The sequence below is a fragment of the Stenella coeruleoalba genome, assembly GCF_951394435.1.
Source record: "Stenella coeruleoalba genome assembly, chromosome: 11".
Taxonomy (NCBI): domain Eukaryota; kingdom Metazoa; phylum Chordata; class Mammalia; order Artiodactyla; family Delphinidae; genus Stenella; species Stenella coeruleoalba.
In genome coordinates this window covers 24529123-24543606 of record NC_137157.1, presented here as the reverse complement: position 1 = coordinate 24543606, position 14484 = coordinate 24529123, and the positions used below count along the sequence as shown (strand labels likewise).

General features: G+C 38.0%; 1 protein-coding gene across 1 annotated transcript in view; it reads left to right on the top strand.

Annotated features, from left to right (window-relative positions):
- Nucleotides 1-14484, top strand: part of CFAP54 (cilia and flagella associated protein 54) — a gene marked incomplete at its 5' end in the record, with an annotated part of 297105 nt that overhangs the window by 125725 nt on the left and 156896 nt on the right. Inside the window, 2 exon segments of the mRNA XM_079935999.1 lie at nt 6135-6249; nt 6602-6702. Coding sequence (XP_079792125.1) covers nt 6135-6249; nt 6602-6702 — 216 coding nt within the window.

Genomic DNA, 14484 nt, shown 5'->3' with positions numbered 1-14484 from the left:
GTTTATTTTTGTGTATGGAGTTAGGGAGTGTTCTAATTTCATTCTTTTACATGTAGCTGTCCAGTTTTCCCAGCACCACTTATTGAAGAGGCTGTCTTTTCTCTCTTGTATATTCTTGCCTCCTTTATCAAAGATAAGGTGACCATATGTGCATGGGTTTATCTCTGGGCTTTCTATCCTGTTCCATTGATCTATATTTCTCTTTCTGTGCCAGTACCATACTGTCTTGATTACGGTAGCTTTGAAGTATAGTCTGAAGTCCAGGAGCCTGATTCCTCCAGCTCTGTTTTTCTTTCTCAAGATTGCTTTGGCTGTTCGGGGTCTTTTGTGTTTCCATACAAATTGTGAAATTTTTTGTTCTAATTCTGTGAAAAATGCCATTGGTAGTTTGATAGGGATGGCCCTGAATCTGTAGATTGCTTTGGGTAGTATAGTCATTTTCACAACATTGATTCTTCCAATCCAAGAACATGTATCATCTGTTTGTATCATCTTTAATTTCTTTAATCAGTGTCTTAACAGTTTTCTGCATACAGGTCTTTTGTCTCCTTAGGTAGGTTTATTCCTAGATACTTTATTCTTTTTGTTGCAATGGTAAATGGGAGAGTTTCCTTAATTTCCCTTTCAGATTTTTCATCATTAGTGTATAGGAGTGCCAGAGATTTCTGTGCATTAATTTTGTATCCTGCTACTTTACCAAATTCATTGATTAGCTCTAGTAGTTTTCTGGTAGCATCTTTAGGATTCCCTATGTGTAGTGTCATGTAATCTGCAAACAGTGACAGCTTTACTTCATCTTTTCCAATTTGGATTCCTTTTATTTCTTTTTCTTCTGTGACTGCTGTGGCTAAAACTTCCAAAACTATGTTTAATAATAGTGGTGAGAGTGGGCAATCTTGTCTTGTTCCTGATCTTAGTGGAAATGGTTTCAGTTTTTCACCATTGAGAATGATATTGGCTGTGGGTTTGTCATACATGGCCTTATTATGTTGAGGTAAGTTCCCTCTATGCCTACTTTCTGTGGGGTTTTTATCGTAAATGGGTGTTGAATTTTGTCAAAAGCCTTTTCTGTATCTATTGAGATTATCATATGGTTTTTCTCCTTCAATTTGTTAATATGGTGTATCACATCCATTGATTTGCATATATTGAAGAATCCTTGCATTCCTGGGATTAATCCTGTTTGATCATGGTGTATGATCCTTTTAATGTACTGTTGGATTCTGTTTGCTAGTGTTTTGTTGAGGATTTTGGCATCTATGTTTATCAGTGATATTGGCCTGTAGTTTCATTTTTTTGTGACACCTTTGTCTGGTTTTGGTATCAGGGTGATGGTGACCTCGTAGAATGAGTTTGGGAGTGTTCCTCCCTCTGCAATATTTTGGAAGAGTTTGAGAAGGATGGGTGTCAGCTCTTCTCTAGATGTTTGATGGAATTTGCCTGTGAAGCCATCTGGTCCTGGGCTTTTGTTTGTTGGAAGATTTTTAATCACATTTTCAGTTTCATTGCTTTATGATTGGTCTGTTTATATTTTCTATTTCTTCCTGGTTCAGTCTCAGAAGGTTGTACTTTTCTAAGAATTTGTCCATTTCTTCCAGGTTGTCCATTTTATTGGCATATAGTTGCTTGTAGTAATCTCTCATGATCCTTTGTATTTCTGCAGTGTCAGTTGTTACCTCTCCTTTTTCATTTCTAATTCTGTTGATTTGAGTCTTTTTCCTTTTCATCTTGATGAGTCTGGCTAATGGTTTATCAATTTTGTTGATCTTCTCAAAGAACCAGCTTTTAGTTTTATTGATCTTTGCTATTGTTTCCTTAATTTCTTTTTCATTTATTTCTGATCTGATCTATATGATTTCTTTCCTTCTGCTAACTCTGGGGGGTTTTTTGTTCTTCTTTCTCTAATTGCTTTAGCTATAAGGTTAGGTTGTGTATTTGAGGTGTTTCTTGTTTCTTGAAGTAGGATTGTATTGCTATAAACTACCCTCTTAGACTGCTTTTGCTGCATCCCGTAGGTTTTGGGTCATTGTGTTTTCATTGTCATTTGTTTCTAGGTATTTTTTGTTTTCCTCTTTGATTTCTTGAGTGATCTCTTGGTTATTTAGTAGTGTATTGTTTAGCGAGCCTCCGTGTGTTTGTATTTTTTACACCTTTTTTCCTGTAATTGATATCTAGTCTCATAGCGTTGTGGTCAAACAATTTGAATTTTCTTAAATTTACCAAGGCTTGATTTGTGACCTAAGATATGATCTATCATGCAGAATGTTCCATGAGCACTTGAGAAGAAAGTGTATTCTATTGTTTTTCCATGGACTGTCCTATAAGTATCAATTAAGTCCATCTTGTTTAATGTGTCATTTAAAGCTTGTGTTTCCTTATTTATTTTCATTTTGGATGATCAGTCCATTGGTGAAAGTGAGGTGTTAAAGTCCCCTACTATGGTTGAGTTACTGTCCATTTCCCCTTTTATGATGGCTATTAGCGTTTGCCTTATGTATTGAGGTGCTTCTACGTTGGGTGCATAAATATTTACAATTGTTATATCTTCTTCTTGGATTGATCCCATGATCATTATGTAGTGTCCTTCTTTGTCTCTTGTAATAGTCTTTATTTTAAAGTCTGTTTTGTGTGATATGAGAATTGCTACTCCAGCTTTCTTTTGATTTTCATTTGCGTAGAATATCTTTTTCCATCCCCTCACTTTCAGTCTGTATGTGTCCCTAGGTCTGAAATGGGTCTCTTGTAGACAGCATATATACGGGTCTTGTTTTTGTATCCATTCAGCCTGTCTATGTCTTTTATTTATTTATTTATTTATTTTATTTTCGGTACGCGGGCCTCTCACTGTTGTGGCCTCTCCCATTGCGGAGCACAGGCTCCGGATGTGCAGGCTCAGCAGCCATGGCTCACGGGCCGAGCCGCTCTGCGGCATGTGGGATCTTCCCGCACCGGGGCACAAACCCGTGTCCCCTGCATCGGCAGGCGGACTCTCAATCACTGCGCCACCAGGGAAGCCCTGTCTATGTCTTTTGGTTGGAGCATTTATTCCATTTACATTTAAGGTAATTATTAATATATATGTTCCTGTTACCATTTTCTTAATTGTTTTGGGTTTGTTATTGTAGGTCTTTGCCTTCTCTTGTGTTTCCTGCCTAGAGAAGTTCCTGTAGCATTTGTTGTAAAGCTGGTTTGGTGGTGCTGAATTCTCTTAGCTTTTGCTTGTCTGTAAAGGTTTTAATTTCTCCGTCAAATCTGAATGAGATCTTTGCTGGGTAGAGTAATCTTGGTTGTAGGTTTTTCCCTTTCATCACTTTAAATATGTCCTGCCAGTCCCTTCTGGCTTGCAGAGTTTCTGCTGAAAGATCAGCAGTTAACCTTATGGGGATTCCCTTGTATGTTATTTGTTGCTTTTCCCTTGCTGCTTTTAATATTTTTTCTTTGTATTTAATTTTTGATAGTTTGATTAATATGTGTCTTGGTGTGTTTCTCCTGGATTTATCCTGTATGCGACTCTCTGCACTTCCTGGATTTGATTGACTATTTCCTTTCCCATATTAGGGAAGTTTTCAACTATAATTTCCTCAAATATGTTCTCAGTCCCTTTCTTTTCCTCTTCTTCTTCTGGGACCCGTATAATTTGAATGTTGGTGCATTTAATATTTGCCCAGGGGTCTCTGAGACTGCCCTCAATTCTTTTCATTCTTTCTTCTTTCTTCTGCTCTGTGGTAGTTATTTCTACTATTTTATCTTCCAGGTCACTTATTTGTTCTTCTGCCTCAGTTATTCTGCTATTGATTCCTTCTAGAGAATTTTTAACTTCATTTATTGTGTTGTTCATCATTGTTTGTTTGCTCTTTAGTTCTTCTAGGTCCTTGTTAAATGTTTCTTGTATTTTCCCCATTCTACTTCCAAGATTTTGAATCATCTTTACTATCATTACTCTGAATTCTTTTTCAGGTAGACTGCCTATTTCCTCTTCATTTGTTTGGTCTGGTGGGTTTTTACTTTGCTCCTTCATCTGCTACATATTTCTTTGTCTTCTCATTTTGCTTAACTTACTCTGTGTTTGGGGTCTCCTTTTCACAGGCTGCAGGTTCGTAGTTCCCATTGTTTTTGGTGTCTTCCCCCAGCGGGTAAGGTTATTTCAGTGGGTTGTGTAGGCTTCCTGGTAGAGGAAGCCTGTGTTCTGGTGAATGAGGCTGGATCTTGTGTTTCTGGTGTCAGGACCGCGTCCGGTGGTGTGTTTTGGGGTGTCTGTGAACTTACTATGATTTTAGGCAGCCTCTCTGCTAATGGGTGGGTTTGTGTTCCTGTCTTGCTAGTTGTTTGGCATGGGCTGTCCAGCACTGGAGCTTGCTGGCCATTGAGTGGAGCTGGGTCTTAGCACTGAGACGGAGGTCCCCGGGAGAGCTCTCACCAGTTGATAGTATGTGGGGCTGGGAGGTCTCTGGTGGTCCAGTGTACTGAACTCGGCTCTCCCACCTCATAGGCGCAGGCCTGACACCTGGCCAGAGCATCAGAGCCCTGTCAGCCACAAGGCTCAGTAGAAAAGGGAGAAAGAAAAGAAAGAAAAAATAAAATAAAATAAATAAAGTTATTAATGTAAAAAAAAAAAGAAAAATATTATTAAAATAAAAAGATTTAAAAAGTAAGTTTAAAAAAAGAAGAGCGTAACTATACCAATAAGCAAATCCACCAATGATAACAAGTGCTAAAAACTGTACTAAGATCAACATAAAAATCAGAAACTAGTCAGTCACATACAGCAACCCCAAGTCTACAGTTGCTCCCAGAATCCACTGCCTCAGTTTGGGGATGGTTCATTTTCTATTCAGGTATTCCACAGATACAGGGTCCATCAAGCTGATTGTGGAGATTTAATCTGCTGCTCCTGAGGCTGCTGGGAGAGATTTCCCTTTCTCTTCTTTGTTCGCACAGCTCCTGGGGTTCAGCTTTGGATTTGGCCCCGCCTCTGCATGTAGGTCGTCTTCTGGCGTGGGTTCGCGCCCAGACAGGAGGGTGTTAAAGGAGCAGCTGATTAGGGAGCTCCACCCAGGCCAGGGGGGTAGAGGGGTATGGAATGTGGGATGAGCCTGTGGCGGCAGAGGCCAGCGTGACGTTGCAACAGCCTGAGGCGTGCCGTGTGTTCTCCCTGGGAAGTTGTCCCTGGATCACGGGACACTGGCAGTGGCGGGCTGCACAGGCTCCCGGGAGGGGAGGTGGGGACAGTGACCTGTGCTTGCACAAAGGATTCTTGGTGGCGGCAGCAGCAGCCTTAGCATTTCATGCCCATCTCTGGGGTCCACGCTGATAGCCGCGGCTTGCACCCATCTCTGAAGCTCTTTTATGCCGTGCTTTGAATCTCCTCTCCTCACACACTCAGAAACAATGGTCTGTTGCCTCTTAGGCAGTTCCAGACTTTTTCCTGGACTCCCTCCCTGCCAATTGTGGCGCACTAGCCCCCTTCAGGCTGTGTTTACACAGCCAACCCCAGTTCTCTCCCTGGGATCTGACCTCTGAAGCCTACGTTGTATTTTAAATAATCTAGAGATGATTTAAAGTATATAGGAGGATGTGTGTAGGTTATATGAAAGTACTGTGCCATTTTATATAAAAGACTTGAGCATCCTTGGCTTTTGGTATCTGAGGGGGTCCTGGAACCAAGCCCCTGCAGTTACCAAGGGATGAATGTAGTCTAAATAGATAGATCTAAAATGCTTAACTCTTGTTAATATCCAGAAGTTGATAGTGGCTGGGAGCTTGCACTTGATGGAACTAAAAGGACTGAAGTCTGTTGGAAGCAAAGTAGTTTGTCTAGGGTCACTCTTATGTAGTTATTTTCTCAGTTTTAAAGGGGAGTGTTCACGTTTTAGTTTCAGTTCAATTCTATTCCTCCTAGATCATACTTCAGCTCTCATCACATTTTTATGGTGTGATTTACATTTTGCTCTTTTGAGAGACTAGCTATTCGTTGACGACCAGGAGTATCATAGTCTCATTTATGCGTGGGACATAACCAATTTTGGGTATTCTAGCATAATTTCAGTGGCAATACTCATTAAAGGTTTATTACTTTGGGGTAGTTTTATAAATTCTTGTAGATCCTTTTAACTGACTTTATCTTTTTGTATTAGGAGGAATGAGTCCCTACTTGGAATAAAAAAAAAGAAACATAAGGACAATACTTTGTGTAAAAAGGTCATCAAACCTATGAAGAAGTTCAAAGCTGCAGTAGTGGAGATTTTAGGAGTAAGTTTCATATAAATTTTGAATTTTAAGTTAATGAACTTAAGAGATGCATGCATCTAGAGATGGTTGGCTGTACTATAATTTAGTGTAATGTGAAACAGAAGAGAATACCAACAATCATAATTTTATAATTATGCAATATATTTTAATTCTTATCACAAGGATATTTTTATAACCATTTTTTTTGTCTACAGGGGTATTTCTTTTACTTTTGTTAATAATTTTAATTGAGGGACATAAAGAAACCACTATTTTAATGTGAAAAGATAAGCATTAGAGTACAAGTAAATTATAGTATTGTGTTAAGATTTTAAGTTGGATTTGTAACATTTTTGTTATCTCCCATGTTAAGACTACAGAAGTGAAGCCCAGACAGAGATCTAAAAAAAAGGAAACTCTAAGAGAATTTTTGAATAAGAATCCTTTTATTTCTGAAATGGCGGAGCAAGAAAGGTATTGATTGATTAATTAATTAAATTTTTACTTGAGGGTTACTATGTGTTGTGCATTATTTTAGGCACCAGGGATACATTGGTAGAGTAGACAGATAAGATCACTGCCATCAGGGAACTTACATACTAATAAAAGGAACACAAAATAAAGACACAAATAAACAATTTATTTTTTTATTTTTTATTTATTATTTATTTATTTATTATTGGGGTATAGTTGTTTTACAATGTTGTGTTAGTTTCTACTGTACAGTGAAGTGAAGTAAAATTCCCTGTGCTATACAGCAGGTTCTCATGAGTTATCTGTTTTATACATATTAGTGTATACATGTCAATCCCAGTCTCCCAATTCATCCCACCCCCCCTTCCCCCCTTGGTGTCCATATGTTTGTTCTCTACATCTGTGTCTCTTTTTCTGCCTTGCAAACTGGTTCATCTGTACCATTTTTCTAGATTCCACATATGTGTGTTAATATACAATATTTGTTTTTCTGACTTACTTCACTCTGTATGACAGTCTCTAGGTCTATCCAAGTCTCTACAAATGACCCAATTTCATTCCTTTTTATGGCCGAGTAATATCTCATTGTATATATGTACCATATATTCTTTATCCATTCATCTGTCAATGGACATTTAGGTTGCTTCCATGATCTGGCTATTGTAAATAGTGCTGCAGTGAACATTGTGGAACATGACTCTTTGAATTATGGTTTTCTCTGGGTATATGCCCAGTAGTGGGATTACTGGGTCATATGGTAGTTCTATTTTTAGTTTTTTAAGGAACCTCCATATTATTCTCCATAGTGGCTGTATCAATTTACATTCCCACCAACAGTGCAAGAGGGTTCCCTTTTCTCCACACCTTCTCCAGCATTTATTGGTTGTAGATTTTCTGATGATGCCCATTCTAACCGTTGTGAGATGATACCTCACTGTAGTTTTGATTTGCATTTCTCTAATAATTAGTAATGTTGAGCATCTTTTCATGTACCTCTTGGCCATCTGTATGTCTTCTTTGGAGAAATGTCTATTTAGGTCGTCTGCCTTTTTTTTTTTTTTTTTTTTTTTTTTTTTTTGCGGTACGCAGGCCTCTCACTGTTGTGGCCTCTCCCGCTGCGGAGCACAGGCTCCGGACGCGCAGGCTCAGCGGCCATGGCTCACGGGCCCAGCCGCTCCGCGGCACGTGGGATCCTCCCGGACCAGGGCACGAACCCGTGTCCCCTGCATCGGCAGGCGAACTCTCAACCACTGCGCCACCAGGGAAGCCCCCATTTTTTGATTGGGTTGCTTTTTTTGATATTGAGCTGCATGAGCTGTTTGTATATTTTGTCCATTGATTCGTTTGCAAATATTTTCTCCCATTCTGAGGGTTGTCTTTTTGTCTTGTTTATGGTTTCCTTTGTTGTGCAAAAGAAACAAGACAATTTAGATTTTTGATAAATTTTATAAAATAAATGAACAGGATGATATACTATAGAGTAACTGGCCTGGAGTGGAGATGGTGATAGCAGTAATTTAGATAAGAGTGGCCAGGAGATTAAACTGGTAAATTACTTTTAATTATTGGCAGATAATGTTCTTGTTTATAAAACTTAAACCATAAAACTCATCATGGTGTGTTTAGCTTTTATTGTCACAAGTACACATTTATGATTCTCATACATTCTTTATACACCTTACCTTCATTATGTAATGCTTTCCTTTACCTGTTTAGTGATTTTGATCTTAATTTTCAACGTATAAATATTAATTAAACCACTCTTCTTTTTGTTTGCATTTGCCTACGTTCTGTTTGATTATCCCTTCATTTTCTTTATTTAAATTATGACATATTTTAGATGAATATGGAGAATAATATAACAAATGAACATGTACCCAGTATGCAGCATACCATATAAAGCGTTTGGGATGCATTTCTGTCCCCCTCTATCCCAGAAGTAATACAATCCAAAATTTGGCATTTATCGTGCTTATAAGTGACTTTATACTTCAATTATGTATGTATATGCCCCAAAATAACATACAGTATTAATTTTTACAAATTTTTTTGCCAGTTTGCTCTTATTCCTCACTATTATGTTTGTGAGATTTTTTTCATGTTGATTATACACAAGTCTAGTCCAACTTTCCATTATGTAAACAGTGCTACAAAGGACATTCTTATATATATCTCCATATGCACGAGTGAGAGTTTCTGGGATAAATACACAGGAGTGTAGTTCTCGGGATATGGGCATTTTAACATTTCTAGATATTGCTAAATTGCTTTAAAATTTTCATCAGTGTTGTGTCAAGTTTCCCTTAGTCAGCATCTTCCCTGACACTTAATATTAATATCAAATTTTCAAATTTTTGTGGACCTATGAGCTGTGAAATTTTCTCTCCTTGTTATTTTAATTTCTATTTCTTTGATTACTAATGAGGTTAGGCAGCTTTTCATGTTTTTTTAAAAACCCTAGGGTTTTTCTGTTCTCAAGACTGCTTGTTTAGATCCTTTGTGCATTTGCAACTTTTGTTTTCTCATTTATTTTTAGAAGTTTGGATACTAATGCTTTTCCCAGTTTGAGGCTCATCCATTTACATTTTAAAAGTCATCTATTTTTTATTCATTCATTCATCTATTTATTTATTTATTTATTTTTGGCTGCATTGGGTCTTTGTTGCTGCACGCAGGCTTTCCCTAGTTGGGCGAGCAGGGCTACTCTTCATTGTGGTATGTGGCTTCTCATTGCGGTGGCTTCCCTTGTTGCAGAGCACGGACTCTAGGCATGCGGGCTTCAGTAGTTGTGGCTTGTGGGCTCTGCTCTCAGTAGTTGTGGCACACGGGCTTATCTGCTCCACGGCATGAGAGATCTTCCTAGACGAGGGTTTGAACCTATGTCCCCTGCATTGGCAGGCGGTTTCTTAACCACTGTGCCACCAAGGAAGTCCCTGAAAGTCATCTTTTTTTAAATCAAAAGCTATAACTGTTAATTGGGTCAAATGTATCGACATTTCTCTTTATCATTTTTGAAATTCTTCTCCGAGGTAGTAAGGTATTTTCTTCATCAATTTAAATGTTTGATTTTACAATTAGGAATTGCATCCAACTCTAATCAATTTTTATGAATGGTGAGAGGAAGAATCCCTCTCCCCCTCTTTTTTAGTTTCGTTATAGTTTCATTATACCCGATTGACTAGCTCCCTTTATTGAGTAGTCTATTACATCATCACTGTCACTTTTTGTCATTTAGCAAGTTGTCTTACATGTAGTTTTGGAATCTTTTTCCTGTCCCATTACTCTGTCTATCCCTGAGTCAATATCACACTATCATACTTTGTTTGGTTTTAAATTAAGTTTTATTGTCTTGATAGGACAAGTCTCTCCAGGATGTTCTTTTCCTTCATGCACGTCTTAGATATTCTTCCACAAAATAGTTTGGAATAGCTGTGAGTAATAAAAAGAAATAACAACTTGTGATTTTGATGGAGATAGAATTGAATATATGGATTGGTTTGAAAAGTTATTGTTTTAAACAACATTGAATCTTTCTATTAGTAGACAGACCACATACTTAGATCCTATTTAATATCTATCAATAAATTTTTATGATATTCTCCATAAAGCTGTTACCTATCTTTTGTTAGCTACATAAAAGGAATGCTTTTTGGTATTTGTGGAAATGGTATTCTAAAATTATGTTTTTGAATACTTCTGTTTTTTATATATGAATATGATTGATTTATAAACAACTCCATCTTCTATACAACTTGGTAATTTATCCATAGTTACAGATTTTCTGTGTGGACGGTCATACTGTGAACAAATAATGAAAGTTTCGCTTAATCCATTCTAACGCTCAAGCCTCTTACTTCTTTGTCTAGCCTACAGGTTGGGATGTCAAGTTTAATCTTGAATGTAGTCTGTGATTGTGGACATCCTTGTTGTAACATGCACTTTTAAAAACTTTTTATTTTCAGATAATTGTGCATACAATTGTAACATGCAGTTACAAAAAGTAATACAGAAAAAACCTGTATACCTTTAACCCAGTTTCTCCTAGTATTAATTACATAACTAAAAATAGCACAGACAGGAAATTGACATGGATACAATCTACTGACCATATTCAGATTATAGTAATTCTATGTGCAATCATATGAGTGTGTGTATTTAGTCTTATGCAATTTTATCACATTTATAGACTTGTGTGACTATCACCGTAGTGTAGAAACAGAACAGCTCTATCATAAGGATCTACCCGCCAAGCCCCCCTGCTACCTTTTCATAACCACGGCCACCTCCCTTCCTCTCCCCCTCCCAACCCCTGACAACCACTAATCTGTTTTCCATTTCTATAATTTTGTAATTTCAAAAATGTTATAAAAATGGAATCACACAGTATGTAACTTTCTGAGATTGGCTTTTTCTTTCCACTCAGCACAGTTCCTTTGAGACCCATTCAAGTTGTGTGCATCACTAGTTCACTTTATTATCGTTCAGTAGTATTCTGTGGCACTGACATACCACAATTTGTTTAACCACTCACACACTAAAGGCCATTTGGATTGCTTGGATTGTTTTGACTGTTAGGAATAATGCTGCTGTGAACATTCATGTACAGGTTTTGTGTGAACATAAATCTCCATTTCTCTGGAATAAATGGCCAAGAGCGCAGTTGCTAGATTGTGTGGTAAGTGCATGTTTAACTTTGTGAGAAATCCCATACTTTTTTCCAGAGTGGGTGTACTTTTCACATCCCCACAGCAGTGTTTGAGTGATCCAGTTTCTCCTCATGCTGGCTAGCAGGTAGTGGTATTACTATTTTTTATTTTAGTCATTAAAGTAGGTGTTAGTGATGTCTCATGGCTTTAATTTGCATTTCTGTAAAGGCTCATGATACTGAACCTCATTTCATGTGCTTACTTGCCACCTATATATCTTCTTAGTGAAGTGTCTGTTCATGTCTTTTGCTCATTTTCTAATTGGACTGTTTGTTTTTAGTTTTTGTGTTGAATTTTGAGAGATCTTTATATATCCTAGATATAGGTCAAGCCCCTTGTTGGACATGTGGTTTGCAAATTTTTTTTTTCAGTGTGTAGCTTGCCTTTTCATCCTCTTCACAGTCTTTCACAGAGCAAAAGTTTTTAATTTTGATGATGTTTGACTTATCAATTTTTCCTTTAATGGGTTGTGCTTTTGGTGTCAAATCTAAGAACACTGCCTAGCCCTAGGTCATATATTTTTTCCCTAAGTTTTATGTTTTATATTTACTTGTGATGCATTTTGAATTAACTTTTTGTATAAGGGATTGAGATTTATGTTTTTACTTATAGATATCCAACTGTTCCAGTACCATTTGTTGGAAAGACTGTCCTCCTTCTACTGATTTGCTTTTGCAGCTTTGCAAAAAATCAGTTGGGCATATTTATGTGGGATTTGGGAAGATACTCTATCAAATTTAGGAAATTGTCTTCTATTTCTTGTTTTCTGAAAGTTTTCTTCTGAATTGTGTTCAGTCTTGTTGAGTATTTCTTCTTCACTAAGATTTTTTTCTCCTTTAATCTGATTATGCAGTGAATTACATTAATACATAAATGTTAAACCATGTACAGTGTCTTTTTCTCACACTTTTGACTCCAACGGTATGTGTCTTCCAAAACCAACCACTTCTCAGGGAGTTGGGACAAGATAGCAGAGTGGAAGGACCTTCGGCTCACCTCCTCTCACGAGCACACCAAAATTACAACTAACTGCTGAACAACCATTGATAAAAAAGACTGGAAACTGTCCAAAAAGATATTCTACATCCAAGGATACAAAACCCTTTGCCTAGTTTCTCCTAATGGTAACATCTTACAGAGCTATAGCATAAAAATTCAATTCAATTCTGATAGTATCTACCTGGAGTCAGCATCAGATCCCACAAGTTGAAGGACCCTGCCCCACAAGACTGGCCCCGCTTTAGATGCTGGCCACAAATGGGATGGCCAGGCTACCCACATTTCTGCCCAGCCTACTACAAACTAGGGGGTCCCCATAATTCCTCCTCACCCCATTCAGTTTCAGTAGTTTGCTAGAATGGCTCACAGAACTCAGAAAAACATTTTACTTAACGTTTACTGGTTTATAAGGGATGCACGTGAACAGCCAGATGAAGGGGCTCATAGGACAATGTCTGGAAGGGTCCTGAGCACAGGAACCTCTGTCCCTGTGAAGTTGTGATGCATCGCTCTCCCAGCAAGTGGATATGTTCACCAACCTGGAAGTTCTCTGAACCTTATTGTTCACAGGTTTTTTAAAAAACCAATCTGCAGTCACTGTCCCCGGAGACTGGGGGTTGGGGCTGAGAGTTCCACTTAGTAATCATGTGTTTGATTTTTATGGTGACCAGCCCCTATCCAGAGGCTCTCTAGGGGCCCAACCCTGAGTCACTTTACTAGCACCTGAGTCTAGCACCTTACTAGACTCAGGTGTGTTCCATCATGAATAACAAGAAACTCCTATCACTCAGGAAACTCCAAGTTTTAGGAGCTCTATACCTGGAACAAAGGACAAAGACCAAATATGTATTTTTATTATAACATACTATGTCTGCACACATACATTCATTTTTTACCTACTGATTCAACTTCTTTAAGATTAATAGCCACTCTGAATCTGTGATTTTTTATTTTTTTTTGGGGGGTACGCGGGCCTCTCACTGTTGTGGCCTCTCCCGCTGCGGAGCACAGGCTCCGGACGTGCAGGCTCAGCAGCCATGGCTCACGGGCCCAGCCGCTCCACGGCATGTGGGATCTTCCCACACCGGGGCACGAACCCGTGTCCCCTGCATCGACAGGCGGACTCTCAAACACTGAGCCACTAGGGAAGACCGTGTGATTTTTTTTTTTGAGTTCCTTTTGATGAATTCTATTTTCTAGGAAATTATCCATTTTATCTAAATTTTCAAATATATTCATAAAACGTTATTATATTCTCATGTTATCTTTTGAATCTCTGCTATATCTATAGTTACACCCTGTATTTCATTCCTAACTTCATTAATTTTTGTCTTCTCTCATATTTTTGAGATTTATCTTGCCAGAGGTTTGTCTGTTTTTTCCCCATTTTTTCAAAGAGCCAAATTTTGTCTTTGTAAGTCTTCTTTATTGTGTTTATTTTCCTTGCCCTTAATTTTTGCTTTTATTCTTATTACTTCCCAGCTTCTTTTTTTTTTTTTTTTTTAACAGCTTCATTGAGATTTTAGGCAAGGAAAAAATTATTTTTCCTTCTACCCTCCTAAGTTCCCTGGCTGGGACTCTGTCATATTAAACTGACAAAAGACAGATTAACAAGAGAAAAACAAACAGGAGTTTATTAATGTTTGCATATGCATGGGAGAACTCAGTGATGAGTTACTCAAAGGGGTAGTTAGGACTTGGGCTTCTACGGCATCTTAACAAAAGAACAACAAATTTATAGTAAAGTGACAAAACAAGGAAAAGGGGTTTAGGCTTTCAAGGGCAGCAAACTCTGGTAGAAATATGAGAGAAACTATTGGAGTAAGACTTGTTCGGGCAGGTCCATCTTGACGCTGATTTTCACTCTTCATGGCCATAAAATTTCCCAGGAGAGGAGATTTATGGCATTCTTCATTTTTCAGAAGTTTCTATTTTCTATCAGATAAGGGAACCTCCAAGAAGGCATCTTTCTGCATCTGTTCATTCTCATTTACCTCCAGCTCAAAATGATCCTAACGCCAAAGTGAGAAGTATCTCACCAGATATGATCTCACCATCTGTGGCGGGGAAGATGCAG